This window comes from Oncorhynchus tshawytscha, linkage group LG23, assembly GCF_018296145.1.
Source record: "Oncorhynchus tshawytscha isolate Ot180627B linkage group LG23, Otsh_v2.0, whole genome shotgun sequence".
NCBI classification, from domain to species: domain Eukaryota; kingdom Metazoa; phylum Chordata; class Actinopteri; order Salmoniformes; family Salmonidae; genus Oncorhynchus; species Oncorhynchus tshawytscha.
This window is the reverse complement of record NC_056451.1, coordinates 2,370,943-2,392,838: the sequence shown is the minus strand read 5'-3', so window position 1 is coordinate 2,392,838 and position 21,896 is coordinate 2,370,943. Positions and strand designations below refer to the sequence as shown.

Sequence of the window (21,896 nt, the reverse complement as noted above, 5' to 3'; positions counted from 1 at the left end):
ATTTATTATTAAATCCTCACCCTGTACTTGCTTCCCGTCTCCCAGCATGTAGTTATGGAATTGTTACACTCTGACACTAACACGTCAGACTCATTAACACCCCAGTGGAGAGGCTGGTGTTGAGAGAAGAACTGGGGCTGGATTGGATGGTGTGCGTGCGTGTGCGTGGGTCTGTGTGAGAGTGTGAGGGGCTCTCCAGGCAGCCAACTTATTTTCCACACCTGTGTGTGAGATGGTGAGTGTAAGTGTGGCATGTGTGTCTAAAATGCAAGTGTGTGTGAGTGTGAGAGCGAGAGAGAGAGAAAGAAAGAGGTAAAGTTATATTCACGAGGGAGAGCGGCCTGTATTGTAGATCTGCTACTAACTCATTGAGTCCTTTCAGATCACCCAGTAAGCCTCAAAGTGCCAGTCTTTCTCACCATCTCTCTCTCTCCTCCCCCCTCTCTCCTTTGCTCCCTCTCTTTCTGTCTCTCTATCTCTCTCTTGCTTACTCACTCTCTCTTTCTCTTGCTTGTTTGGCTACGTGGCAGCACCAGAGACAGTGAGAAAGGGAGGTGGTGAGGGTTTATATAACAGACATACTGGCTGAGCTAGTCAGGCCGGGCCAAGCCGGGGAGGCAAGTGGACCGTGAATGTCTGAGTCCAGTCTTGGCACGTATTGTCTCATGCAGTAAGCCAGCAGTGGCTTGCCTGATTGCTTCTGGTGCCAGTTTGTCTTTGAGCTGCAGAATAACAGAACCTCTCTCTGGACTCCCTGATAACTGGGAGCCCCTTCTATTGGACACACACACACATACACACAGGATGACCCCTCCCCAAACCCTGCTCCAGCCCCACTGTTTTCACAGCGTCTAGACACACATGCCACAATTGATCAAACAAAAGGATGATGTGTTACGCCGCTGTACAATATGGAAGTAATGTACAGTCGTGGCCAAAAGTTTTGAAAATAACACAAATATACATTTTCACAAAGTCTGCTGCCTCAGTTTGTATGATGGCAATTTGCATATACTCCAGAATGTTATGAAGAGTGATCAGATGAACTGCAATTACTTGCAAGTCCCTCTTTGCCATGCAAATTAACTGAATCCCCCAAAAACATTTCCACTGCATATCAGCCCTGCGACAAAAGGACCAGCTGACATGTCAGTGATTCTCTCGTTAACACAGGTGTGAGTGTTGACGTGGATAAGGCTGGAGATCACTCTGTCATGCTGATTAAGTTTGAATAACAGACTGGAAGCTTCAAAAGGAGGGTGGTGCTTGGAATCATTGTTTTTCCTCTGTCAACCATGGTTACCTGCAAGGAAATACGTGCTGTCATCATTGCTTTGCACAAAAAGGGCTTCACAGGCAAGGATATTGCTGCCAGTAAGATTGCACCTAAATCAACCATTCATCGGATCATCAAGAACATCAAGGAGAGCGGTTCAATTGTTGTGAAGAAAGCTTTAGGGCGCCCAAGAAAGTCCAGCAAGCTCCAGGACCATCTCCTAAAGTTAATTCCGCTGTGGGATCGGGGCACCACCAGTACAGAGCTTGCTCAGGAATTGCAGCAGGCAGTTGAGTGCATCTGCACGCACAGTGAGGCAAAGACTTTTGGAGGATGGCCTGGTGTCAAGAAGGGCAGCAAAGAAGCCACTTCTCTCCAGGAAGAACATCAGGGACAGACTGATATTGGACTGCTGAGGACTGGGGTCAAGTCATTTTCTCTGATGAATTCCCTTTCCGATTGTTTGGGGCATACAGAATAAAGCTTGTCCGGAAAAGACAAGGTGAGCGCTACCATCAGTCCTGTGTCATGCCAACAGTAAAGCATCCTGAGACCATTCATGTGTGGGGTTGCTTCTCAGCCAAGGGAGTGGGCTCACTCAAAATTTTGCCTAAGAACACAGCCATGAATAAAGAATGGTACCAACCTATCCTCTGAGAGCAACTTCTCCCAACCATTTTCCAGCATGATGGAGCACCTTGCCATAAGGCAAAAGTGATAACTAAGTGGCTCGGGGAACAAAACATAGATATTTTGTGTCGATGGCCAGGAAACTCCCCAGACCTTAATCCCATTGAGAACATGTGGTCAATCCTCAAGAAGCGGGTGGACAAACAAGAACCCACAAATTCTGACAAACCCCAAGCACTGATTATGCAAGAATGGGCTGCCATCAGTCAGGATGTGGCCCAGAAGTTAATAATTAACAGCAGGCCAGGGCAGATTGCAGAGGTCTTGAAAAAGAAGGGTCAACACTGCAAATATTGACTTTTTGCATCAACTTCATGTAATTGTCAATAAAAGCCTTTGACACTTATGAAATGCTTGGAATTATACTTCAGTATTCCATAGTAACATCTGACAAAAATATCTAAATTAATATTTGTGTCATTCTCAAAACTTTTGGTCACGACTGTACTGTAGTGTGTTTGTCCTCTCTTAGTCGGCGCGAAACAGCACTATTCGGCACAACAGCTTCTGTAGCATTGCACAATCTTGATTTCTTCTCTGAGTTTGTGTATGTGTGTGTCACGTTGTTGAAAGCATATTGGAATGAGGTGTGTGAGTCAGACCCTACCCGAGCTGTTTGATTGTGGTAAACCCAGTCAGGTCACAGACAACCAAACTAATCATACTTCTAATGAGGGTATGCTTTAACTTACAATTTTCTGACTTTACAATATTAGCCGTTCTGGAATCGTCTCAGCTCTTCCAAATGGTCTTAATTTGCATTTCTTAAACATATTTATTCTAGTACAGTATAATGGTGTCCATATGGGCAGGTTTCCAGACAATGACTCCTTGTCCTTTCAGTAGAAAAGCAAATCCACCCCTTCTCTGTGTCCACCAATGAAGACCCAATGGACCCCAATCACATGCAACACCTTAACCCAGTTGATGTGTGGTCTGAAGAACCTGTTGTAGTAATAATGTGGTTAGGCTGATGGCTGGCCATGTTTTACGGGAATAGCCTTCATTCCCTGTTTCGTCAGCTGAGGGGTTTTAGACAAAGTACTGCCCTGGGACTTAGCCTACTTCAGACCCAGCAGAAACTCCAAGACCACCTCCAGTGGGCTGCAACGTTACATAGTGTTCAGATATAAATATTGTATGTAGAACAGAAATGCTTCACTGTCATGTAGAATAGAGAATCATGTCAGCTCTATGGAGGACATTTCTATCTGAATACCAGCCAGATCAGGCCTAGGTCTCGCTCAATGGTCTTTTCTCTTCAAGAAGAGGGGGCTCCGCTTCCACCAAAACAGAGTGCTCAGGGGACACACAGAAAAGAGGGGGGCAATTCAGGAAATGTCAACAGCGGGAGGGCAAATTGTACTTCAGGTTGGAAGAGACAAATTATGAGCAGTGTTACAGATGTAAGATTTTAATTTGATCACCCTGTTGCAGGAGAACTTTCCTGCAGTGTTGGACATTTTAAACTTTTAGTGTATTTGAGGTTAACCTGTCTAGGACTAGCGGAACCCCTCTCCAACAGCCAATGAAATTGCAGGGTGCCAAATACAAATCAACAAATCTCATCAATCAAATTTATCAAACATACAAGTATTAGGCACCATTTTAAAGATAAAATTCTCTTTAATCCAGCCACAGTGTCTGATTTCAAAAGTGCTTTACAGCGAAAGCTCCACAAACGATTGTTAGGTCACCAACTCAGACAAATCCAGCCATTTTTCCAGCCAAAGTGAGGAGTCACAAAAAGCACAAATAGAGATAGAATTAATCACTTACCTTTGATGATCCTCATCAGATGACACTCATAGGACTTCATGTTACACAATACATGTTCGGTAAAGTTCATATTTTTATCCAAAAATCTTATTTTACATTGGCGTGTTATTTTCAGTAGTTCCAAAACATGCAGGGATATTGCAGAGAGTCACATGAATTCACAGAAATGCTCATTATAAATGTTGATGAAAATTCAAGTGTTATGCATGGACTTTTAGATAAAATTCTCCTTAATGCAACCGCTGTGTCAGATTTCAAAAAGACTTTACAGAAAAAGCATAATCTGAGTACTGCGCTCAAAGCCCAAACCAGCCAAAAGAAATATCCGCCATGTTGCGCAGTCAACATTAGTCATAAATCGCATTATAAATATTCACTTACCTTTGATCTTCATCAGAATGCACTCCCAGGAATCGCAGTTCCACAATAAATGTTTGTTTTGTTTGATAATGTCCATTTATGTCCATTTGTCCAAATAGCTTCTTTTGTTAGGGTGTTTGGTTAACAAATCTGTTCAGGTCCAGTCGGACGAAAAGTTCAAAAAGTTATATTACAGGTCGAAGAAACTTGTCAAACTAAGTATAGAAACAATCTTTAGGATGTTTTTATCATAAATGATCAATAATGTTCCAACTGGAGAATTCCATTGTCTGTAGAAAAGCAATGGAATGAGAGATACTTCCCATGTGAAATGACTGAGAACGAGGCTGCTGGCAGACCCCTTAGTCAAACAGCTCCCATTGGCCCCCCTTCACAGGAGAAGCCTCAAACAACGTTCTAAAGATGGTTGACATCTAGTGGAAGCCTTAGGAAGTGCAACATAACCCATATCCCACTGTGAATTCGATAGGGGCTGAGTTCAAAAACTACAAACCTCAGATTTCCCACTTCCTGTTTGGATTTTTTCTCAGGTTTTTGCCTGCCATATGAGTTCTGTTATACTCAGACATCATTCAAACAGTTTTAGAAACTTCAAATTGTTTTCTATACAATACTAATAATATGCATATATTAGCATCTGGGACTGAGTAGGGGGTAGTTTACTCTGGGCACGCTATTCATCCAAAAGTGAAAATGCTGCCCCCTATCCCAAAGAAGTTAAACTAGGCAGGCCCCTGAACATCTCTCTGTATTTTGGTTTGTGGGAGATGTGAGATTACATGGTTGGGGTATGAGAAGGGCTAGTCAAACTTCTGAAACTATCCCTCCAGAATGAATAACCTAAACAACGCTGCTTTTGAACTCTGGAACTTTCTGGACTACACAGAAGGATTTTTATCAGTTTGAAAATAACATACTTTTATATTTTATGCTTACACCATCTGGTCTACTAATTACCAGTTTCCTTGTGTACTGTGTGTTCTTGGGGTAGGCTTGGCCATGGCAGTGTGGCCTGAGCTGGAGGGTGGCATTGCCCCATGGGCAGATTACAGGTCTGCTTAGTTACCACTAGCTCCTGGAACATGGATCTGCGGGCGACACGTGTTGGCACAGGGTGCGTTCACCTTAGATGTGGTATGCAACACGTAGAAGCATTCCAGCCCACCCTGCCCAACCCTCGACTCTCTAAGCAAAAGAGGAAAGCTTTGCAGCAATCAAACTTTAAAACTATTATGGCAAGCAATCAAAAAGACAAAAGCTGTGTGTATGCGTGTCCAATTGAGTGTGTAAACTATATATGCAAAAGTATGTGGACACTCCTTCAAATTAGTGGATGTGGCTATTTCAGCCACCTCTTGTTGACAGGTATATACATTCGAGCACACAGCCATTCAATCTCTATAGACAAACATTGGCAGTAGAATGGCCTTACTGAAGAGCTCAGTGACTTTCAACGTGGCACCATCATAGGATGCCACCTTTTCAACAAGTCAGTTTGTCAAATTTCTGCACAGCTAGTATTGCCCCGGTTAACTGTAAGTCAAATTAAATTTTATTTTTTTATATTTTTTATTTATCCGTTATTTTACCAGGTAAGTTGACTGAGAACACGTTCTCATTTGCAGCAACGGCCTGGGGAATGGTTACAGGGGAGAGGAGGGGGATGATAGAGCCAATTGTAAACTGGGGATTATTAGGTGACCGTGATGGTTCGAGGGCCAGATTGGGAATTTAGCCAGGACACCGGGGTTGACACCCCTACTCTTACGATAAGTGCCATGGGATCTTTAATGACCTCAGAGTCAGCACACCCGTTTAACGTCCCATCCGAAAGACGGCACCCTACACAGGGAAGTGTCCCCAATCACTGCCCTGGGGGATTAGGATATTTCTTTTTTTTAGACCAGAGGAAAAAGTGCCTCCTATTGGCCCTCCAACACCACTTCCAGCTTCCGAAGCAAACCAGCATGTTATTGGTCACATGCACAATAGCAGATGTTAATGCGAGTGTAGCGAAATGCTTGTGCTTATAGTTCTGACAGTGCCGTAATATCTAACAAGTAATCTAACAATTTCCCAGCGACTACCTAATACACAAATCGAGAGGGGTGATTGAGAATATGTACATATAAATAGAGTATATGTCTGAGCGGCATAGGCATGGTGCAATAGATGGTATAAAATACAATACATATGATATGAGTAATGTAAGATATGTAAACATGATTAAAGTGGCATTGTTTAAAGTGGAATTGTTTAAAGAGACAAGTGATCTGTTTGTTAACCATGTATTAATGGATTCTTCAAAGTAGCCACCCTTTGCCTTGACACCTTTGCACACTCTTGGCAATCCATTTTATTGAAGTGACCAGTGATTGGGTCTCAATGTAGGTAGGCAGCAGCCTCTGAGTTAGTGATTGTTGTTTAGCAGTCTGATGGCGTTGTGATTGAAAAATAGGTTCTGTCTCTCAGTCCCAGCTTTGATGCACCTGTACTGACCTCGCCTTCTGGATGGTAGTGTTGTGAACAGGAAGTGGCTCGAGAGGCTGAGGTCCTTGATGATCTTATTAGCCTTCCTGTGACATTGGGTGCTGTAGGTGACATGAGCCTTGCGGTTGAGGGCGGTGCAGTTGCCTTACCAGGCTGTGATACAGCCCGACAGGATGCTCTCGATTGGACATCTGTAAAAGTTTGTCAGGGTTTTGGGTGAAGCCAAATTTCTTCAGCCTCCTGAGGTTGAAGAGGGTTGGGCCATTTCAGTTTGTCTGTGATGTGTATGCCGAGGAACTTTAAACTTTCCACCTTCTCCACTGCTGTCCCTTCGATGTAGATAGGGGGGTGCTCCCTCTGCTGTTTCCTGAAGTCCACAATCATCTCCTTTGTTTTGTTGATGTTGAGTGAGAGGTTTTCCTGACACCACACTCAGTGCCCTCACCTCCTCACTGTAGGCTGTCTCGTCGTTGTATGTAATCAAGCCCACTACTGTTGTGTCGTCTGCAAACTTGATGATTGAGTTTGAGGCGTGTATGGCCACGCAGTCGTGGGTGAACGGAGTACAGTAGGGCGCTGAGCACGCACCCTTGTGGGGACCCAGTGTTGAGGGTCAGCGAAGTGGAGATGCTGTTTACTACCTTCACCACCTGGGGGTGGCCCTTCAGAAAGTCCAGGATCCAATTGCACAGGGCGGGGTTGAGACCCAGGGCCTCCAGCTTGATGATGAGCTTGGAGGGTATTATGGTGTTGAATGCTGAGCTGTAGTCTATGAACAGCATTCTTCCATAGGTATTCCTCTTGTCCAGATGGTGTGATGGCAATTGCATCGTCTGTGGACCTGTTGGGGCGGTATGCAAACTGAAGTGGGTCTATGGGTGGCCGGTAAGGTGGAGGTGATATGATCCTTGACTAGTCTCTCAAAGCACTTCATGATGACAGAAGTGAGTGATACGGGGCAGTAGTCATTTAGTTCATCTGTGGGGACAGCAGACTGGGATAGGGAGCGATTGAATATGTGCTGTTATTGTGAAGTAGAAACCTCTTGGAAACATCTAGGAACAACAATGGCCACACAAGCCCACAGAACGGGAGCGCCGAGTGCTAAAAATCGTCTGTCCTTTCTGCCTCTGGAAGCAACGTCAGTACAAGAACTGTTCGTTATGAGCTTCATGAAATGGGTTTCAATGGCCGAGCAGCCGCACACAAACCTAAGATCACCATGCGCAATGCCAAGCGTCGGTTGGAGTGGTGTAAAGTTTGCCGCCATTGGACTCTGGAGCAGTGGAAAAGCTATCTCTGGAGTGATACATCATGCTTCACCATCTGGCAGTCCAACAAAGGAATCTGGGTTTTGCAGAAGCCAGGAGAATTCTACCTACCCGAAATGCATCGTGCCAATTGTAAAGTTTGGTGGATGAGTATTAATGGTCTGTGACTGTTTTTCATGGTTCGGGCCAGGCCCCTTAGTTCCAGTGATGGGAAATCTTAATACTACAGCATACAATGACATTCTTTTTTGTGTGTGTTTAAAAAAAAAATGACCCCCTTTTTCTCCCCAATTTCATAGTATCCAATTATTAATAGTTACTATCTTGTCTCATCGCTACAACTCCCGTACGGGCTTGGGAGAGACTAAGGTCGAAAGTCATGCGTCCTCCGAAACGCATCCACTGCTTCTTAACACAGTGCGCATCCAACCCGGTAGCCAGCCACACCAATGTGTCAGAGGAAACACCGTGCACCTGGCAACCTTGGTTAGCGCGCACTGCGCCTGGCCCGCCACAGGAGTCGCTGGTGCGCGATGAGACAAGGATATACCTACCGGCCAAACCCTCCCTAACCCGGACGACGCTATGCCAATTGTGCGTCACCCCACGGACCTCCCAGTCGCGGCCGGCTGCGACAGAGCCTGAGCGCGAACCCAGAGTCTCTGGTGGCACAGCTAGCGCTGCGATGCAGTGCCCTAGACCGCTGCGCCACCTGTGAGGCATACAATGACATTCTAAATGATTCCGTGCTTCCAACTTTGTGGCAACAATTTGTGGAAGGCCCTTTCCTGTTTCAGTATGACAATACCCCGTGCACAAAGTGAGATCCAGACAGAAATGTTTTATTGAGATCGGTGTGGAAGAACTTGACTGTCCTGCACAGAGCCCTGACCTCAACCCCATTGAACACCTTAGGGATGAATTGGAACGCAGACTGCGAGCCAGGCCTTAATCGCCCAACAACAGTGCCCGACCTCACGAAAGCTCTTGTGGCTGAATGGAAGCAAGTCCCTGCAGCAATGTTCCAACATCTAGTGGAAAGCCTTCCCAGAAGAGTGGAGGCTGTTATAGCAGCAAAGGGGGACCAACTCCATATTAATTCCCATGATTTTGGATTAAGATGTTCAACGAGCAGGTGTTCACATGCTTTTGGTCATGTTGTGCATGTGTGTCTGTTTGGTCAAGAATGCATATTTTTTTCCTGTTTGAGTGAGTGCAAACATTCACCAACGAAGAACGAGGGAATCTATTCCATTGATGATTAATGGAAAGTGGAAACAGCATCATTATTCATCCATTTTCTATTTTCAGTTACAATGTTCCAATTGTATATTTTCCTTTCGAGAGCCTGGGCTTACCAGAACTCAACCCCAGTTACTGACTGAAACAGCAAAAGGTGTTTGACAACACATTGTTCCATTGTTTCTCAAGAAACTAATACCTGCTCCACCACCTTAACAAGTGGAAATTTTGTGAGTTGAACAGTTTAAAATATGGCACCCATATTAGGAACACAATCCTCCTTCACCACCTCTTCCCTTCACGCCATCTTATCTCATCATTCTCTAGCTGTTATCTGATTCGTTTTGGAGAATGGCTTTCCTCAGTAGCTATCGGAGGGCCTCACCAGGCTGTAGTGACTGACAGGGTCTGTGGTGGTTGATTGAGAGGATAGTCAGTTCTATTTACGGACTAAGTTAAGGGTTGATGCTGCTCGATTATATAGCTAGTCAGTCACACACCAAATCCACCTGCCGGTTCCCACGTTAACCCTGCCAGGAGCTGCAGACCATGTCGATATAATATTTCTTGACATCCAAGCATACAGTGGATAAGCAGAAAAGCAGGGCCCTACCCCTACCCTCTCCTCCTGCTCCTTCTCTCCTCCCCCCTTCCACGTCACCAATCCAGCCATCTATGTCCCCAATCGGAAGGTGGTTCCATAGTTCCCTACTCAGTGGCTTGCCCTGTCGGCCCAGGCTTCCTGATCCATTGTCGGGGAATTTAATTGCTCATTTGGGCTAGGTTCCATGGAGGGTCTCCATTTCACATATTACACTAGGAGCCTTTGAGCGACCACGGAATTGTGCGAGTAATTATTCTTAATCCATGGGTCCATGGGTCATCTCACTCTCTCAGACATGCCTTGACATTTAGCTCTGACACAGACAAGCCCCTAACTGTGTCAGTGCTGCTACTGTGTGGGCCACTGTTTTGTTTTAATGCTTGTCCAAATGCACACAATTATTCAAGAGAAGTTTGTGTGTGCGTGCATGGGTGGGTACGTGTGCAGGTTCGGGCAAGTGTGGCTGTTTGCGTGCGCTTGTGTGCGTATGCCAGGGGTGTCAAACTCATTCCGAGGAGGGCCTAGTGTCTGTTGGTTTTAGTTTTTACCTTTCAATTAAGACTTAGACAACCAAGTGAGGGAAGTTCCTTACTAATTTAGTGATCTTAATTCATTAATCAAGTACAAGGGAGGAGCGAAAAACCCGCAGACACTTGGCCCTCCATGGACTTATATTGACCAGATACTCAAGTGGCTGCGCTGAGAATGAAACAAAATGTCTTCAAAAATAGATGGCAGCCGAGAGGAGGCAAGATGTGTGAGCATTCTAGCTAATGAGAGGGCAGATATGAGCGTGAACAACAAGCAATGTTTTCTTTTCTCAGTTGCCTGGGATGTTTTTTATTTGAACCTTTATTTAACTATGCAAGTCAGTTAAGAACAAATTCTTATTTTCAATGACAACCCACTGTTTCTAGGCCACCTGCCTTGTTCAGGGGCAGAATGACAGATTTTTACCTTGTCAGCTCAGGGATTTGATCTAGCATTCTTTCAGTTACTGGCCCAAAGCTCTAACCACTAGGCTACCTGCTGGATGTACCTACTGCCTAACGTGTCCTACTTACAGTTGAAGTTGGAAGTTTACATACACCTTAGCCAAATTCATTTAAATGCAGTTTTTCACAATTCCTGACACTTAATCCTGGTAAAAAATTCCCATCTTAGGTCAGTTATTAGCACCACTTTATTTTAAGAATGTGACATTTCAGAATAATGGTAGAGTGATTTATTTCAGCTTTTATTTCTTTCATCACATTCCCAGTGGGTCAGATGTTTACATACACACAATTAGTATTTGGTAGGATTGTCTTTAAATTGTTTAACTTGGGTCAAATGTTTCGGGTAGCCTTCCACAAGCTTCCCACAAGAAGTTGGGTGAATTTTGGCCCATTCCTCCTGACAGAGCTGGTTTAACTGAGTCCGGTTTTGTAGGCCTCTTTGCTCACACATGCTTTTTCAGTTCTGCCCCCAAATTTTCTATAGGATGGAGGTCATGGCTTTGTGAAGGCCACTCCAATACCTTAAGCCGTTTTGCCACAACTTTGGAAGTATGCTTGGGGTCATTGTCCATTTGGAAGACCCATTTGTGACCAAGCTTTAACTTCCTGTCTGATCTGTCTTGAGATGTTACTTCAATATATCTACATAATTTTCCTTTTTCATGATGCCATCTATTTTGTGAAGTGCACCAGTCCCTCCTGCAGCAAAGCACCCCCACAACATGATGCTGCCACCCCGTGCTTCATTATGGCCAAACAGTTGTATTTTTCTTTTATCAGACCATCTTTGTCCCCATGTGCAATTGCAAACTGTATTCTGGCTTTTTTTTAATGGTGGTTTTGGAGCAGTGGCTTCTTCCTTGCTGAGAGGCCTCAGGTTATGTCAATATAGGACTCGTTTCTCACATTGGATATAGATACTTTTGTTCCCGTTTCCTCCATCTTCACAAGGTCCTTTGCTGTTGTTCTGGGATTGATTTGCACTTTATGCAACAAAGTACGTTCATCTCTAGGAGACAGAACGTGTCTCCTTCCTGAGCGGTGTGATGGCTGCGTGGTCCCATGGTGTTTATACTTGCTTGCTATTGCTTGTACAGATGAACGTGGTACCTTCAAGCATTTGAAAAATGTTCCCAAGGGTTAACCAGACTTGTGGAGGTCTACAATTTGTTTTCTGAGATCTTGGCTGATTTTTTTTTTTGATTTTCTCATGATGTCAAGCAAAGAGGCACTGAGTTTGAAGGTAGGCCTTGAAATACATCCACAGGTACACCTCCAATTGACTCAACTGATGTCAGTTAGCCTATCAGAAGCTTCTAAAGCCATGACATCATTTTCTGGAATTTTCCAAGCTATTTAAAGGCACAGTCTACTTAGTGTATGTAAACTTCTTACCCTCTAGATTTGTGATACAGTGAAATAATCTGTCTGTAAACAATTGTTGGAAAAGTTACTTGTAATGTGCGAAGTAGATGTCCTCACTGACTTGCCAAAACTATAGTTTGTTAACAATAAATTTGTGGAGTGGTTGAAAAACGAGTTTTAATAACTCCAACCTAAGTGTATTTAAACTTCCGACTTCAACTGTATATCATTAAATTCGTAACAACCTAAGCATTATTAAACTTCTATTTGATCAAATAAGCCACATGTAGCAAACAAGCCATTACATTTTTGTTAATCAAATTTGATGCTCTCTCATTGACCTCCATATAAACTCAGTAAAAATAAACGTCCTCGCACTGTCAATATTTTCAGCAAATTTAACATGTGTAAATATTTGTATGAACATAGCAAGACTCAACAACTGAGACATAAACTGAACAATTTCCACAGACATGTGACTAACAGAAATGGAATTATGTGTCCCTGAAAAAAGGGTGGGGTCAAAATCAAAAGTAACAGTTAGTATCTGGTGTGGCCACCAGCTGCATTAAGTACGGCAGTGCAGCTCCTCCTCATGGACTGCACCCGATTTGCCAGTTCTTGCTGTGAGAGGTTTCCCCACTCTTCCACCAAGGCACCTGCAAGTTACCAGACATTTCTGGGGGGGATGGCCCTAGCCCTCACCCTCCGATTCAACAGGTCCCAGACGTGCTCAATGGGATTGAGATCCGGGCTCTTCGCTGGCCATGGCAGAACACTGACATTCATGTCTCGCAGGAAATCACGCACAGAACGAGCAGCATGGCTGGTGGCATTGTCATGCTGGAGGGTCATGTCAGGATGAGCCTGCAGGAAGGGTACCACATGAGGAGGATGTCTTCCCTGTAACGCACAGCGTTGAGATTGCCTGCAATGACAACAAGCTCAGTCCGATGATGCTGAAACACACCGCCCCAGACCATGACGTACCCTTCGACGATGAACGCGAATCCGACCATCAACCTGGTGAGACAAAACCGCGACTCATCTGTGAAGAGCACTTTTTGCCAGTCCTGTCTGGTCCAGCAACAGTGGGTTTATGCCCGTTGCCGGTGATGTCTGGTGAGGACCTGCCTTACAACAGGCCTACAAGCCCTCATTCCAGCCTCTCTCAGCCTATTGCGTACAGTCTGAGCACTGATGGAGGGATTGTGCGTTCCTGGTGTAACTCGGGCAGTTGTTGTTGACATTCCGTACCTGTCCCGCAGGTGTGATGTTCGTATTTAGCGATCCTGTGCAGGTGTTACACGTGGTCTGCCACTGCGAGGACGATCATCTGTCCATCCTCTCCCTGTAGCTCTGTATTAGGCGTCTCGCAGTACGGACATTGCAATTTGTTGCCCTGGCCACATCTGCAGTCCTCATGCCTCTTTGCAGCATTCTTAAGGCATGTTAACGCAGATGAGCAGGGACCCTGGGCATCTTTCTTTTGGTGTTTTTCAGAGTCAGTAGAAAGGCCTCTTTAGTGTCCTGTTTTGATAACTGTGACCTTAATTGCCTACCGTCTGTAAACTGTTAGTGTCTTAACATCCGTTCCACAGGTGCATGTTCATTAATTGTTTATGGTTCATTGAAAAAGCATGGGAAACAGTGTTTAAAACCCTTTAGAATGAAGAACCGTGATGTTATTTGGATTGTTACGAATTCTCTTTGAAAGACAGGGTCCTGAAAAAGGGACGTTTTTAAAAACTCTACGCTTGGAGCGAAAAATATAAAAAATGCCACCTGCTGGAAGAAGACAGAATTTTTGTCCCAGTTATCCCTTTCCATCGCCTCTTCCTCTCTGGTTTGACACATGTGGCATGTGCGGTCACACATCTGAGGCTTGATCTCATATAATAATGTCACCACACTATTTGAAGCTCGATTCATGTATTTTAAAAACCTTGCTTCATTTCCAGAGCTTCTAGTCTAGTCTCCAATATGTCTCATGGTCAGTTGTATGAGCCACTTAAACAGCTGTATAATGGCCAGTGCAGTCCAAAGCCTCTAAAGAGACACCCTTTATGATGTCAACCACTGGCTCTTAGCAAAATAGAATGTATCTTTTGATTATGAGGAAGGTAGTAATTCCCGAGCTGGCAGTATTGAGTGTCTGCTCCTCAGGTCATTTAAGTACATACTCAGTCAAGCCTGGAGAAAGGACAGGCACAAAGAGGGAACGTTCACTTTACTGAAATAACAAACATTGTTCTTAAACAGCAGAACAATCGAGAATTGTACCTAATCATCATTGAAGTGGCATTCAGTGCAGGGTGTGTTTTTGTATGTGTTTTTAGCTCTAGCACAAGGGACAAGTGTCAATGTCAATAGGAACTGCTATAGTGGTTACATCTGACCAAAAGTGGTTGATGTACTTTAGGCTTTACTGTATTATAATGTGCTGTTATGTGGCAGTATGGAAAACCAGAAATCCATGACTAGTGTAGGCTTTGGGCTGTGACTAGACACACTGTTGGCCTGCTGACAGAAATTGAGTGCATTGTCATCAGACCATGGGTTCACTGAAAGTCACAGGTACAATAGATGACTTCCAAGCTCTCAACCTCTCAGCCCAAACGTCCCCTGGTATTTATAACAGAATCTGTGTGAAGGCTCCTCGATAGAAATTTTACAAAAAAACATTGCTGATTTGAGAAGTGTTCGGGCAAATACTTATCCTGTTCCTCAGATGTTCTGCCAAGAGGAATCTGTGTGTTTGTGTGTTTGTTTTCCTGTCTGTGATGTTGTGCACTGCGTATGCATGCACTGTAAACGGTGTTGTCCCAGACTCATTAGCCCCAAGTTCAGTTGAGACCGAACCCAATAATGTTATAATATATATATTTTTTAAGAAAATCTGCAAAGGTTTGAAAATGTGCCTGCGGTTATTACAATGTCAAGAACACTACATTTTATTGCACTGTATGCTTTTCTACTTCACTCTCTCTGCGTCCATGTAATCAAACCCCTCAACCAGATGTAAAAGTGCCAATTCCTTGAAAAAGCTGTACATTTCGGCCAAGCCCTTGTGGGGTGCGTTCCAAAACACAGAAGTTGCACCACAACTTCTATTCCATCCCAGCAGCGACAGGATCTGATGTGTTCAGCAGACTTGTATTTTATTATGCATAGATGTAAAAATACAGCCAGAGTGTCTAAAACACACAGCTACACACACTCTGATCCCTCTATGGGGCGGTGGCAGCACTTCTATGGATTAGTGGAGACTGGTGTCACTTGAAATCGGAGGTTGGGCTCATTATAATGGCTGGAATGGAATGGAAACCATGTTTTTGTTCAGATACCTTTCCATTTATTCTATTTCAGCCATAACAATGAGCCTATCCCCTTATTTATCCCTCCACCAGACTCCGTGAGAGAGGAGGGGCAACAGCCGATTCACAGATCCAGTAGTGTTCAAGGTCACTACCCAGATGTTAAACATGTGTGTTTATCGAGATGCCCGTCTGGAGGTCAGGGTTGTGGTAAAGGTCAAAGGTTGTGGCCGTCAGACAGAGCCCCGTCTCATGGCTGCAGTGTGTATCTTCACGGGGACAAACGTGAGTAGACAGTCATAACATCAGATCAGCCAATAGGGTTCATTGAGGAGAACCACTGGGGGGTTCTGGGATAGGACAGATAACGCAGTGAGTATCATCGCCTGAGTATCATCACTCCAGGCATTCTGAAGAGGGATGGATGGAAATGTCCCTGCTTATACAAACAGGCTAAAAGTTCAAAGGAAGTTTCACCAGGGCAGTCTCGGCCAGTCATGTTGATAGCAGGGTTGTAGATGATACATTTTAAGTAGGTAATGAGATCTGTGGTTTAAACCATTCTTCTCCAGTTACTGCTGACTTTAGACTTGAACTGGACTTTGAACTATTTGGGATGTAGGCCTAGCATTCCACAGACCATAGACTTGTACACTTAGAATGACTATTATAGCTAATTTTTTTTACACAAAGCTCATTTGTAATGTGAAGTTTATCAATTAAAGAACAATCAAAGACAAAATACATACACTCAAGTACACAGTTTATAGTCAAGACATACAGCAGCACGATAATGTTGAGTAGTTGGGACCAGAGGGCTTACCGTATACAGTAAGGTCAGACAGTCTTTCTCATCCAGTAGTCCTACAGATGCTGGCCCACAGTGGCCTTAAATAGTGGTCTGTGGTTTAATGGTCTAACATATCCCCCTACCGTGCTCTGGTGTTATGGTGATGGTCTAACAGATGTCCCTCCTACGTTTCTGTGTGTTTTAGGGCATGGCCTTCTCCCTGGAGGAACGTCTCCAGCTGGGGATACACGGCCTACTGCCTCCTTGCTTCCTCAGCCAGGACGTTCAGCTCCTCCGGGTCCTCAAGAACTACGAGATGAAGAGGGATGACCTGGACAGGTGAGACTGAGATCCTGTGTGCGTCTGTTTCGTCTGGCCTGTCCGCGCAGGGAGAGAAAGATCACACACCTGGAAGCCTTCAAAGAGACTGAGATTTAAGGGAAGGATTACGGATTGGTCCTCTGAGCTCTTTATTCAACCCATCCTAGCACCCTACTGGTTACTGAACAAACCGCTACAACTTTTTTCTCAATTTCTATGGCTTCATTCTTCCTTGTCCTCCTCTTACGTCTTCACCGCATTTTACATGTCTTCTTTAAGACATAAAATGAATGCTGATTTCAGTCTCTACTGCAGCTGATTAGGGTCATAAAGGTTTAGCATTATGTAATGCTGCATTGCTTATGTCCCAGGCAAACATTTTTGATCATTGGCAACTCGGTCATTGATACCACATGCCCATAGTTAGTCACGCAGAGTGAATTTAACATTTTGAATCATGGGGGTGGGTGTACCATATTCTCTGTGTTGATTCCTCTGTTTTAAAGGAAAATTCCACCGAAAAACTATATTTTGGTATTTCTTTCATCAGTCCATTTTTGACATAGTCCCAAAATGTTTTGCTTGTCAGCAATCAAGATTTCAAGATTTGTTACTTTCAAAATGCAGAAATCATCCCCATATATGATGCATTTTGCATCCTATGTCACAAAACACAGCTTCATATCATGCACAATGCATTATACAGGGATGATTTCTTTATTTTGAAAGTTACATTTGACATGGTAGTGTATGTGTGTGGACACCTGCTTGTCAAATATCTCATTCCAAAATCAGGGGCATTAATATGGAGTTGGTCCTCCGATTTGCTAGCCTACTCTACTCTTCTGGGAAGGTTTTCCTCTAGATGTTGGAACATTGCTGCGGGGACTTGCTTCCATTCAGCCACAATAGCATAAGTGAGGTCGGGTACAGATGTTGGACTATTAGGCCTGGCTCGCAGTTGGCGTTCCAATTCATCCCAAAGCTGTTTGATGGGGTTGAGGTCAGGGCTCTGTGCAGGCCAGTCAAGTCCTTCAACACCGATCTCGACGAACCATTTTTCTGTATGGACCTTGCTTTGTCCTTGGGGGCATTGTCATGCTGAAACTCCGCTATGCAATCTGGTTTCAGAGCTGGTCATGGGTGCACCTCAGCCACGCTCAAGGTCCTAAACGATATAACTGCCATCGATAAGAGACATTACTGTGCAGCCGTATTCATCGACCTGGCCAAGGCTTTCGACTCTGTCAATCACCACATTCTTATTGGCAGACTCGACAGCCTTGGTTTCTCAAATGATTGCCTTGCCTGGTTTACCAACTACTTCTCTGATAGAGTTCAGTGTGTCAAATTTGAGGACCTGTTGTCCAGACCTCTGGCAGTCTCTATAGGGGTGCATCAGGGTTCAATTCTTGGGCCGACTCTCTTCTCTGTATACATCAATGATGTCGCTCTTGCTGCTGGTGATTCTCTGATCCACCTCTACACAATTCTGTATTCTTCTGGCCCCTCTTTGGACACTGTGTTAAATAACCTCCAGAAGAGCTTCAATGCCATACAACTCTCCTTCCGTGGCCTCCAACTGCTCTTAATTGCAAGTAAAACTAAATGCATGCTATGCAATCGATCGCTGCCCTCACCTGCCCGCCCGTCCAGCATCACTACTCTGGACGGCTCTGACTTAGAATACTAGGACAACTACAAATACCTAGGTGTCTGGTTAGACTGTAAACTCTCCTTCCAGACTCACATTAAGCATCTCCAATCCAAAATTATATCTAGAATCGGCTTCTTATATCGCAACAAAGCATCCTTCACTCATGCTGCCAAACATACCCTCGTAAAAATGACCATCCTATCGATCCTCGACTTCAGCGATGTCATTTACAAAATAGCCTCCAACACTCTACTCAATAAATTGGATGCAGTCTATCACAGTGCCATCCATTTGTCACCAAAGCCCCATACACTACCCACCACTGCGACCTGTATCCTCTTGTTGGTTGGCCCTCGCTTCATACTCGTCACCAAACCCACTGCCTACAGGTTATCTACACGTCTCTGCTAGGTAAAGCCCCGCCTTATCTCAGCTCACTGGTCACCATAGCAGCACCCACTCGTAGCACGCGCTCCAGCAGGTATATCTCACTGGTCACCCCCAAAACCAATTCCTCCTTTGGTTGCTTTCCTTCCAGTTCTCTGCTGCCAATGACTGGAACGAACTGCAAAAATCACTGAAGCTGGAGACTCCTATCTCCCTCACTAGCTTTAAGCACCAGCTGTCAGAGCAGATCACTGCACCTGTACATAGCCCATCTGTAAACAGCCCATCTATCTACCTCATCCCCATACTGTATTTATTTATTTGTCTTGCTCCTTTGCACCCCAGTATCTCTACTTGCGCATTCATCTTCTGCCCATCTACCATGCCTGTGTTTAATTGCCATATTGTAATTACTTCGCCACCATCGCCTATTTATTGCCTTAACTCACTTATCTTACCTCATTTGCACTCACTGTATATAGACTTTTTTTTCTTTTTTTCTACTGTATTATTGACTGTATGTGTCGAATTGCTATGCTTTATCTTGGCCAGGTTGCAAATGAGAACTTGTTCTCAACTAGCCTACCTGGTTAAATAAAGGTGAATTACATTAATAAATACATTTTAAAAGATTGGAAAGAGCCTTCCCCAAACTGTTGCCACATAGTTGGAAACACAGAACCATCTAGAATGCTGTTGTATGCTGTAGCATTAAGATTTCCCTTCATTGGAACTTAGGGGCTTAGCCCGAACCATGAAAAACACCCCCCAGGCCATTATTCCTCCTTTACCAAACTTTACAATTGGTGTTATGTATTCGGGCAGGTAGCGTTCTTCTGGCATCCGCCAAACCCAGATTCGTCCACCGGACTGCCAGATGGTGAAGTGTGATTCATCACTCCAGAGAACTAATTTCCACTGCTCCAGAGTCCAATGGTGGTGAGCTATACACCATTTCAGCCGACGCTTGGCATTGCGCATGGTGAAGCTGTGCGCTTTAGCTCTCTGCGGTTGTGTTCTGTGAGCTTGTTTGGCCTACCACTTCACGGCTGAGTCATTGTTGCTCCTAGACTTTTCCACTTCACAATAATAGCACTTACAGTTGACTGGGACATCTCTAGCAGGGAAGACATTTTACAAACTGACTTGTTGAAAAGGTGGCATCCTAAATTCAGCAAAAAAAATAAACATCCATTTTTCAGGACCCTGTCTTTCAAAGATAATTTGTAAAAATCCAAATAACTTCACAGATCTTCATTGTAAAGGGTTTAAACACTGTTTCCCATGCTTGTTCAATGAACCATAAACAATTAATGAACATGTACCTGTGGAATGGTTGTTAAGACACTAACAGCTTATAGACAAGGCAATTAAGGCAATTAAGGTCACAGTTATCAAAACTTAGGGCACTTAAAGAGGCCTTTCTACTGACTCTGAAAAACACCAAAAGAAAGATGCCCAGGGCCGGTTGTTGGATCGGAGGGTGAGGGCTAGGGCCTTGGTGGAAGAGTGGGGTAACATGACACAGCAAGAACTGGCAAATCTGGTGCATCCATGAGGAGGAGATGCACTGCCGTACTTAATGCAGCTGGTGGCCACACCAGATACTGACTGTTTTGATTTTGACCCCCCCCCCCTTTGTTCAGGGACACATTTTTCCATTTCTGTTAGTCACATGTCTGCGGAGCTTGTTCAGTTTGTCTCAGTAGTTGAATCTTATGTTCATACAAATATTTACACATGTTAAGTTTGCTGACAATAGATGCAGTTGACAGTGAGAGGACGTTTCTTTTTTTGTTGAGTTGGTGCCACGCTGAATGTCACTGAGCTCATCAGTACAGGCCATTCTACTGCCGATATTTGTCTATGGAAATTGCATGGCTGTGTTAGATTTGATACACCTGTCAGCAACGGGTGTGGCTGAAATAGCCGAATCCACTAATTTGAAGGTGTGTCCAAATACTTTTGAGCATGGAGTGTATCTTGAAATCTTGTTTGCTGGCAAGCAGTACATCTCTCCGTCAAGCACTACGAGGCATCAAGTAATTGTAATCCCAAGGTTTGATGATTTTCCATAGTGGCAGGACAGCAGGTCTGCCTCAATAACCATGGTATCTGCAGTCTTCATATGTGGCTTGTGAATGTGTAGTGCGAGGACTGGTTGGGTTTGTTAATGGGACAGAGAGAGACAGGATTTGTGGTTAATTTGTGGCCAGGAAGACCTTTTAGCCAATGGTGTAAAGTACTTAAGTAAAAATACTTTAATGTACTACTAAAGTAGTTTTTGGGGTATCTGTACTTTACTATACTATTTATTTTTTTGACAACTTTTTAAAATTTTACTTCACTACATTCCTAAAGAAAATAATGTACTTTTTACTCCATACATTTTCCTTGACACCCAAAAGTACTCTTTACATTTTGAATGCTTAGCAGGACAAGAAAATAGTCAAATTACGCACTTATCAACCGAACATCCCTGGTCATCCCTATTGCCTCTGATCTGGCTAACTCACTAAACACACATACTTCGTTTGTAAATGATGTCTGAATGTTGGATTGTGCCCATGGCTTTCTGTAAAAATTTAAAAAATCAAGAAAATGTTGCCATCTGGCTTGCTTAATATAAGGAATTTAAAATGATTTATACTTTCACTTTTGATACTTAAGTATTATTTTTTTAAACCAAATACTTTTAGACTTTTCCTCAAGTAGAATTTTACCAGGTGACTTTTACTTTTACTTGAGTCATTTTCTATTAAGGCATCTTTACTTTTACTCAAGTATGACAGTTGGGTACTTTTTCTACCACTACTTTTAGCCCACTTGATTTTCCAGCGTGGTGGTATGATGACGGTTGCTATACTGTACCACACCAATCCTCTAAAACAGCAATTAGGCGTGTTTTATTCCCTTTCCCATGCCCTTTCAATGTCATGAACAATTTGTCTCATGGCATCTGAACACTTTATTAGAGCTGGTATTCGCCCTGCCTGTCCTCATGCCTCTGGCCATAGTATTTCCATTGCAGTCTAGGCCTTACTTTTTTCTCAAGCTTTCTGTGGTATTTACTGGACCCGACCATGTCACTTCTTTTTGTTGCATGACCGTTGCTCAAAACGCCCACAAAACGATACATGCCATTCTATTCCAAGCAGCAGCTATTTACTGTTTGTACTTCTCCCCAAAGCAGGGCTTCATTCTGGTGTCTGGACATTGGTAAAGCAGGCTGGATTCTGGACATCACTGGCTTTTAAGCCCAAGCATGTCTATGATAACAGAGATGTCGGCCTAGGCTGGATTTATTGTGGAAATCCTCTTCTATGCA

The 21,896-nt window shown here is 43.9% G+C and overlaps 1 protein-coding gene across 1 annotated transcript in view; it reads left to right on the top strand.

Annotated features, from left to right (window-relative positions):
- LOC112223157 (NADP-dependent malic enzyme) overlaps positions 1-21,896 on the top strand; it is a 127,701-nt gene that overhangs the window by 21,355 nt on the left and 84,450 nt on the right. Inside the window, exon 2 of the mRNA XM_024386174.2 lies at positions 16,409-16,542. Within this exon, the coding sequence (XP_024241942.1) occupies positions 16,409-16,542 (134 nt within the window). The remainder of the gene's footprint in view (positions 1-16,408; positions 16,543-21,896) is intronic.